The sequence below is a fragment of the Tarenaya hassleriana genome, unplaced genomic scaffold (assembly GCF_000463585.1).
Source record: "Tarenaya hassleriana unplaced genomic scaffold, ASM46358v1 Cleome69, whole genome shotgun sequence".
Lineage (NCBI taxonomy): Eukaryota > Viridiplantae > Streptophyta > Magnoliopsida > Brassicales > Cleomaceae > Tarenaya > Tarenaya hassleriana.
Window position 1 is genome coordinate 36,348 of NW_010969446.1, and position 9,313 is coordinate 45,660.

At 44.2% G+C, this 9,313-nt stretch overlaps 1 protein-coding gene across 1 annotated transcript; it reads right to left on the reverse strand.

The window, feature by feature from the left end:
* Window positions 1-318: 318 nt before the first annotated feature.
* LOC109116111 (RNA-directed DNA polymerase homolog) lies at window positions 319-846 on the reverse strand. Its single transcript, XM_019200927.1, has one exon. The coding sequence runs from the start codon at window positions 844-846 to the stop codon at window positions 319-321; it is 528 nt and encodes a 175-aa protein (XP_019056472.1).
* Window positions 847-9,313: the final 8,467 nt, after the last annotated feature.

Sequence of the window (9,313 nt, forward strand, 5' to 3'; positions counted from 1 at the left end):
GTCATATATACGAGCAGAAAGTTATGTGTATAGAATTCTAAAGAATTCTAAGGGAGGGGAACAACAGCTGGAAACGGACAACAGTCTCATCAAGTGCCTACATATTGGTGAGAGGAGCGGCTAGACTACTGAAGTTCCGAACAAATCGGCGATAAATGCTTGCTAAACCGAGAAAACTCCTCACGTGTCCCACTGTGGTAGGAGTCGGGCATTCCTTAATGGCTTTAACCTTTTCCTCGTCAACTCGCAAACCTTTAGAGCTGACAACGAAGCCTAGAAATACCAACTCGTCGGTGCAAAACGAACACTTCTTCGGGTTCACTGAAGGCTTTCTTTCCTCAAAGTGGTCAAGACTTGCTCTAGGTGCGAAAAATGGTCCTCGGTGGTCCGACTATACACAAGAATATCGTCAAAATAAACCACGACAAACTTCCCTATGAAGGTTCTCAAAACCTGGTTCATGAGGCGCATGAATGTACTCGGGGCATTGGTCAACCCGAAAGGCATAACCAACCACTCGTAAAGACCATGTTTGGTTCTGAAGGCGGTTTTCCACTCGTCACCTTCTTTCATTCTCACTTGTTGGTAGCCACTAAGGTTGATCTTTGAAAAGATCGTGGCTCCGCTCAACTCATCAAGCATGTCATCGAGTCTAGGGATTGGGTGCCGATATTTAACGATAATGTTGTTGACCGCTCGACAATCGACACACATACGCCAAGTTCCATCTTTCTTTGGCACTAAGAGTACTGGAACTATGCATGGACTAAGACTCTCTCGAATGTAACCCTTACTCATAAGCTCTTGAACTTGTTTTTCGAGCTCTTTGGTCTCCTGTGGGTCCATTCGGTAAGCTGGTCGGTTAGGTAAAAGGGACACCGGGTACTAGGTCTATTTGGTGCTTGATACGCGTGTACCGAGTCTTAATTTAAACCCGTTATCATATCTCACCGCAAGAATACGGATCGCCGTAGTATGGGATCGAACATGAGGACTAGTTGTACCTTTAGGTCAAATCAATTCAAGGCAAAGAAGAATATGATGGATAGTGTATGGTGATGGTAATGAATCATAGTAACCAAAGCAAGTAAGCAAGTAACGTGTGTAAAAATCTAATAACAAAGCCTGCGGGAATCGGGTTTTTTTGTCTCGTATTCTGGGTATATACTAAGCATGCGAATTCTACATTCATGGATTGATTTAGAGATTTCCAGCAACTAGTGTATAAAGAATTTACCTCTCAGCCTTAGACTCTACTACTGAGTTTTCGATGACCTATATCTCTATAACTCCCACCAAAAACTAAGTGCATGAAGAACGCAATCATGAACCCTAATCCATCTAACCTATCTCTCGGTAGCGAAATTCGAATCATCCATTCAATTCCACAACCTAGTTATCAAACCGTATATCTACGCCATTCAATTCTAGGGTATTGATTATGGGGCTAGCATTCAATCAACCAAGGAATGAAGAATATGGAATGAATAGACAAAATCCAAATCCACTCATGAAAAATCCGTTAAAGAACAGACATACCCAGAACACTGAACAAAACCCTAATCCCACAGATGGAATCTACTCAACCGTCATAATGGTGAATGGGGAAACAATAAACAAGGGAAAAGAGAAGAATAGAGAATGGCTCATGAATTCGATGCTCTCCGATCTTCTTTTTCTTCGCTTAGGATCTCCCCTCTTGTGTCTAGTGCAGTTCCTCCCTCCAAAAATCCTCCCCCTGGGCTCCTCTCTTTGATTTCTCTTTATTTCCCGAAATTAGGTCAAAGTCCGGATAAGTAACTCGGACCGCGCCAGTATTAGCACGGACCGCACCAAGATTTTGAGCAAACTTCAATTCTCCAGGATTGTGGGACGGACCGTGTCACTTCTGGCACGGGCCGTGTCAGATCTCTTAGTTGTTTTTATCTGAAATCCGTCCTTTGATCCTATCTTCCTGTAGATCACGAAAAGAGACAAACAAAGCGGGTATAGGGTGCCTACAGTACCTAAACATGCAAGATATATATGCGTATAACACCTCTAGACACCCAAAATGTAGTATAAAATAAGAGTTATCAAATCCCCCCAAACCTAAACTTTTGCGCGTCCACGAGTAAAGGAGATTAACAAAAAGCCTCGGTTGGGTGACGTGGGTGAGCAGTTAGTGAAATCAGAATGAGGGTCAAGTATGGACTATGCAGAAGGTTTAGAGAATGACGCAAATGAAATCGAGCCTAGCTACTTAAGTGATCCCGAACATTGTTAGCTACGTCGGCATGTGACTTCCGTTGGAACCTAGGCTCGTACCGAGACTCATCCTATTCCACCCCTCGGATCACACTATCCTTAACTCATGGATGGCTATGTCCCACTACGCGAATCAACTTAGCTTTCACACCAAGAAAAGAATCTCTCTCTCTCTCTTTTTTTTTTTTTTATCATTCCGGGTTTCTAGGACGTTGAACTTGGTGGTCGTCTATTTAGTATCGACAACCATCCCACAACTTAGACCCGAACTATCTATGCTCGATACACTCATGCCTTCGAACGATTTTCGTTGACGAGTGATGGTGGCAGCAAAGTGTCGGGATGTAGGTGTGTTTGTTCTGCCCTTTTTATTATATTTATTTTTTTTCTTTGGGATTCGCATTACCTAGAGTGTCGGTCGTGGTTCCAAGGATATGCGGTCATCGGATTCGGGCAAGCGTAAGTCTTTTCCTAACTCGGTGTCCGATATCGTCCCACTGCCTATTTAGTCAATTAGGCTAGGCATACTCAAACGGTTCAGCTCGACAATCCAGCTAAATATTAGAGTTAAAAAATAAGCTCTAAAGACGTATTTCCTTCTGCCTTCTACATAATGCAAATTGTGTACCGTTTATCGATCATCATTTTCCAGTATCTTGCTCAAAACGGTTATGCTCATGTTCCTGTGATGCGCCTAAGGGAGAGGTACCACGGTAGAGTCGTGCAAATGTTCTGAGTCCTAATCACAATGCAACTATATGCTGTGTAAATCCGAAACAAAATAATGCATGCGATGCAATCCCATAGTCCTGAACGTTTCACCGTCCGCAGTGAAAATCCAAGCACGGGATTATGAGATGAAGCAATGATAAAGGCGCATAGAGGGAAAAAAGGTAAGAAAGAGTGGCTTAGCTGCACGTAGTCATTCGCTCGCAATGAAGTTAACTAACGTGGAATGTGCCTATGGTCACTCGAGATCGGAGTCGCAGTGTTGTAATCGGTGAACTCTCGCATCCATGTGTTCGAATCAGATAAGAAAGGCTATAAACCAAGGTTATCCGAAAACAAACAAACGGTAGAAAATACACCAACCATAGACAGAGAATGACCGAGGTCTCCGTACATCAAGGTCCTACTACAACCATTACTACCAAAAAGAATGAAAAATATGAAAAAGAAAACAAATCTGTGGACATGTATGGTGGCTGTCTAGGTGTCAGGTGACTGGTCGAACACGTCCTCGGCTTCCGTCTCCTCCGAATCTGGAACCGAGTGCTGGAAATGGCTGCGATACTCGTCATGAAACTGTTGTTGCTGTATAGCCAATTGTTGGACCTGAGACATCAGGGTAGACATCTGATCACTGAATGATGTCTGCATGGTCGTCATCTGGCTCCGGATGTCCCTAAACTCGCCGTATACGAACTGCTGGAATACGTTCTGGCTCGGGAATGGGTATGGGTTGGTCGGCTTGGCAGAGCTGGATAGACCTGCCTCGTGTTCGCTCTTCGGTGGAGGAGGTGGAGCGTGCAAGACGTGGTCGGGGATGTCATAAGCGCCTTCCTCCAAGCCTAGTCGTTGAGCCATGGTGAGGGAGAGGCGAAGTCCAGCAATCGTCACTGGAGGTAGGTGGATGTTGGGCAATTTCATCATCGTGCCGTGCCGTTCTCATCGGAGTAGAGCCACATCCATCCATCGGCAACTCGTGACAGAGATTGTTTCAGGACTAACATTCTGGTGTCCAGCTCATTCCTACCACTAAGCATCTCTGCTTTGAATAGACCAATGTCAATCCCCACGCATCTCGCGATCATGGTGATCAGTCCGCTGAAGTAGATGTGCACGCTAGTCGACCTTGTATGGAGCACCTTGTTCATGTGTAGGGCAATATGGGATGGAATGACAGTGACCGCAGCTCTCCAGTCATCCCCATCGAAGAGATGAGATAGAGCCCATCGCAAGAGGACGAGCTCACTGATATTGAGCGTTCCCGATTCTTCCCGGCCGAAAAACGAGTTTGCCAGGATCATGTGGGTGAAACGCTTTGCGGGGTGGCGAATCCATGTCGACTTGAGATTCGAAGAAGAGTAGGGATTTGCTCCGATGAGGTTCCAGAAGCTTGCCAGTTCACTTTCACGCACGTTTGGTAGGTATGCGGAGTCACCCGGGTGTACCCCTAGGATATCGGCGAACTGAGTCATCGTGAGTCGATGTTCGCGCCCTCCCAGCTGAAATCCCAGGTATGAATGTTCGGCTAGACCATTGGACAAAATGTAGAGGCGGAATGTAGCAGCAAATTCTGCCGTAAGCAACTTATTCGTCGGCTCCGTTCTCATCATAAATCTCCACTGGACAAAATGTCAAAAAATCCAAGGTTGTCGATCATGTCTGTCGCGTATTTGGTGAGTCGAATTCCATGCGATACCCGCGAGTGCATACTGGTTCAGCATAAGCGGTACCCGGTGTGAGCTCGGTGTTGGCATTGGGTCCCGACTCGAATTTCGTGAATGTCGGGATCTTGTCCTTGATCCTCCCATCGTGTTCGCGTTTGCTTTTGTGAGTGACCATCTAAAAGCATGTGACAAACAAGATTAGTCGTCAAAAATCGGGGAATGCAAGGAAGTAACTCGGACTACGTCAGGAACTGGCGCGGTACGAGCCACTTATGTAAACCCGAGTTGCAATTGTCTGGAAACTGACACGGCTCCCCGCACATGTGACACGGTCCGCGTCATTTTTTAGAAATTGCGATGATGAACAGACTTGCACGAATCGCAAGGGCGAGTCGAAACCTGCAAAGTCTCAACCCGGAAAAGGCGTGCCAGGCCTAGGAGCAACTATTACCACATATCTAGGCTCATGAATCCCCCACAAATCAACCAAAGTTGAACAAGAAACCGCAGAAGCACTAAAACCCAAACTCTTGATGCTCACATGTGACACGGTCCGCGTCATTTTTTAGAAATTGCGATGATGAACAGACTTGCACGAATCGCAAGGGCGAGTCGAAACCTGCAAAGTCTCAACCCGGAAAAGGCGTGCCAGGCCTAGGAGCAACTATTACCACATATCTAGGCTCATGAATCCCCCACAAATCAACCAAAGTTGAACAAGAAACCGCAGAAGCACTAAAACCCAAACTCTTGATGCTCTAACCAAATTCATGGCTTAGAATCATGTAATGATGCACCAAAGGGTAAGATTAGGTATAGGGACACTTACTCAAACGAAATCGAGTCAAAAAAATTGAATATTTGAGGCAAAATGGCGGAGAGAGCGAATGTAGGTCAAACTTGCGGCGAGGAGTGAGCAAAACAAGTCCGAATCGCGACCTAAACAGGAATTGGCATGGACCATGTCACATGTGACACGGGCCGAGTCAGATTCCTGAGTCTTACCTGGATTTTGTGCAAATGTAGCGCGGTCCGAGTTATTACTAACACGGTCCGCGTTATTTCTCTGAGACAAAATTGGTGATGAATAGTGGCACGGACCGCGTCATAAGTGACACGGTCTGTGTCAAATCTCTGTTGAAACTCGCCAATTCTGTGCTAGAACCTGCAAAATGCAGCATAACCCGCAAAGTTCCCGAGGGGGCGACGCACACATACCAAAATCTATAGTGTCCAAAAAAATGCAGAGAAAAAGAAAGAGTAAAAAATGCAAAAGAAAACAAACGTCGGGTTGCCTCCCGATAATGTGAAAAGGAGTTTTCAGTGTGTTGGTCCGGAGCTCCTGGTCCGGCGGACCGGGATCTGGAAATTTTCCAAAATTCAGATTTAGAGTTTTCTAAGCTTATTTAAGTTTGGGATTTTGTCAAAACTTAAAAAAAAAGGTCGTCCTAAAACTCAGAGAAACATCCTAAAACCCTAGAGAACCTGTTCTCTTTGATTTCTATTGTCCCGGGATTGGATCTCCTCTTGAGTTACCCTTTTCTTCACTAATCCTATGAGATTTGTTCCAAATCATTCGAAATCCTTCCCGTAGGTGTGGATACGTGTAGAGGGACTGTGACTTCAGTTCTAGGTGATTAAAAACTGGCCCCGGATCGTTATTTGCATCAAGTTTCATTGAGAACGAGGTAAGTAACGATTCCCTCGGTGATATACCCGATCTTTCGGGTTTTGTAATTTTGGTTGCGTGTGACACTTGACTAGGTTTAGATCTTTCTTCCGCTGCATGAAACCTAATAAACCAACCCATAGATCGATGAGATCGCATGCTAGGAACCCGCAGGGAACCCAACAGTAGAGGCGTCATTCTTCGGGCAAGCGAGAACTTCAACCCACTTAGTCACATCGACAACTGCAACTAATATGTAGGCGTTCCCACACGACGATGGAAACGGACCGATGAAGTCTATTCCCCAAACGTCAAATGGCTCGACCTCCAATATGTAGTTTTGTGGCATTTCCTGTCGCCTGGATATGTTCCTTGTCTGTTGGCACGCGTCGCAAGAAGTGATGAAATCGTGGACATCGCGGAACATTATGGACCAATAGAAACCGACCTGAAGGATCTTAGTTGTCATCCTCGGGGCAGCGTAATGGTCGGCGTAATCAGAAGAGTGACATCCACGTATAACGTCTTGCACATCATCCTCGGGGATACAACGACGGAAAATCCCATCCAAACCTCTCTTGAACAAAAATGGGTCATCCCACAAATAATTCCTAACATCGCGGAGGAATTTCTTCCGTCCGTTATAACTGAGCTCAGGAGGAGTTACCTTTGATACCAAGTAATTAACAAAATCAGCGTACCATGGTGTGCTCTTGTCGATAGATATTGCCATGATCTGTTCCTCATGCATGGAGTCGTCAATGGGTATGGGGTCTGGTATCTCGAGACGGGATAGATGATCAGTTACTGTGTTCTCAATACCCTTTCGATCTCTAATTTCGAGGTTGAATTCTTGTAGCAAGAGAATCTAGTGAATCAACCTTGGCTTCTCATCTTTCTTCGCAATTAGGTATCGAAGAGCAGCATGATCCGTATACACTATCACTTTCGATCCTACCAAGTAGGATCGGAACTTCTCAAAGGCATAGACAACCGCTAGCAGCTCTTTTTCCGTAATAGAGTAGTTGATCTGAGCATCATCTAAAGTCCGACTAGCGTAGTAAATAGCATGGAGCTTGTTATCTTTCTGCTGACCCAAAACTGCTTCAATTGCGTAATCAGAGGCGTCACCCATCAGCTCAAATGGTTTCTCCCAATCCGGAGGCTGAATGATCGGAGGTGAGATCAAGGCTTTCTTCAACTGCTCAAATGCAGCCAGACACTCTCGTGTAAAGACGAAAGGGACATCTTTCCCAAGTAACTCCGTAAGAGGTCGTGATATCTTCGAGAAGTCCTTGATGAACCTCCTGTAGAATCCCCCGTGCCTGAGGAAACTGCGGATTCCTTTAACGTTTACCGGCGGTGGAAGCTTGTCAATCACCTCAATCTTCTCTATTCTTCTCTAATCTATTGTTTATTGTTTCCGGCAACGGCGCGTGTACCGAATCTTAATTTAAACCCGTTATCACATCTCACCGCAAGAATACGAATCACCGTAGTACGGGGTCAAACACAAGGACTAGTTGTACCTTTAGCTCAAATCAATTCAAGGCAAAGAAGAATATGATGGATAGTGTATGGTGATGGTAATGAATCGTAGTACCCAAAGCAAGTAAGCAAGTAACGTGTGTAAAAATCTAATAACAAAGCATGCGGGAATCGGGTTTGTTCGTCACGTATTCTGGGTATATAATAAGCATGCGAATTCTACATTCATGGATTGATTCAGGGATTTCAAGCAACTAGTGTATAGAGAATTTACCTCTCAGCCTTAGACTCTACGGAGGTTTCGATGACTTATATCTCTATAACTCCTACCAAAAACTAAGTGCATGAAGAACGCAATCATGAACCCTAATCCGTCTAACCTATCTCTCGATAGCGAAATTCGAATCATCCATTCAATTCCACAACCTAGTTATCAAACCGTATCTCTACCTAGTTATCAAACAAAGCGGGTATAGAGTGCCTACCTAAACATACAAGATATATATATGCGTATAACACCTCTAGCACTACAAGAAACATCCGAATTTGCGACGGAAAAATCCGTCGCAAATATAAATTAAATCCGTCGCAATTACAAATTTGTGACAAAAAGCGACGGAATAACTTCCGTCCGTATATCGTTTTCGTAGAAGTTTAACGGTCGTTAATCCGTCACAAAGTTGCGACAGACAAAATCTGCGTTTTGCGATGGATTTGCGACAAAAAAATCCGTCGCAAATATTTTTTAATTTATTTGTTAAAAAAATAAAAAAATCTGCGTTTTACGATGGATTTACAATAGAAAAATCCATCGTAAATATTTTTTTAATTTAAAAAAATAAAAAATAATATATTATACACATACACATATATACATATATTCACATATACATACATTACACATATACACATAAATTTATATACATATATTCGTACACGTACATATATACCTAGGGTTCACTCTCCGCCTAGGTATTTCCTCATGGTCTGACTCATCGTTGGGTTCACTCTCCGACAAATGGCATTACAAAAAAAACCCCTAATTGTTGGGTTTTCCTGTGATCTCAAGAGCGAATCTAATTCCTAAGAGATCAGTTCTAGGGTTTGCGCAGCGGATGTAAAACAAAAATTTTGATGAAACCCTAAAACGTATCATGCATGATCTTGTAGAAACGTTAGAACGCTTACCTTAATCGATCCGGGGCCTGTATCAATTAATGTGTTCGTCCGATCACTGTAAGCAGGAAGAATACCTTGCCCTCTACATGTATCCACATGGCGGAAAGGATTCCAACGGTTGGAACTCGTCTGCTAGGACTGAAGAACACGTTCTTCTTTGAGCAAGGGTTTCAGGGATCTTTCTCTTAGGATTTTCACTCTCAAAACCTCTCAATAGAGTCTGAAAATCGTGCCAAGAGAATTAGGAGGCGTTCCCCTAAGTTTATCCCACTTAAAACCCTAATTAGAGCGAGTTAAGGAAATCCCGACGTCTGGACTGATCGGTCCAGGCCTGGAC

Coding starts and splice junctions, on each gene's coding strand:
- LOC109116111 (XM_019200927.1), bottom strand. CDS start 846: ATGGACCCACAGGAGACCAAAGAGCTCGAAAAACAAGTTCAAGAGCTT.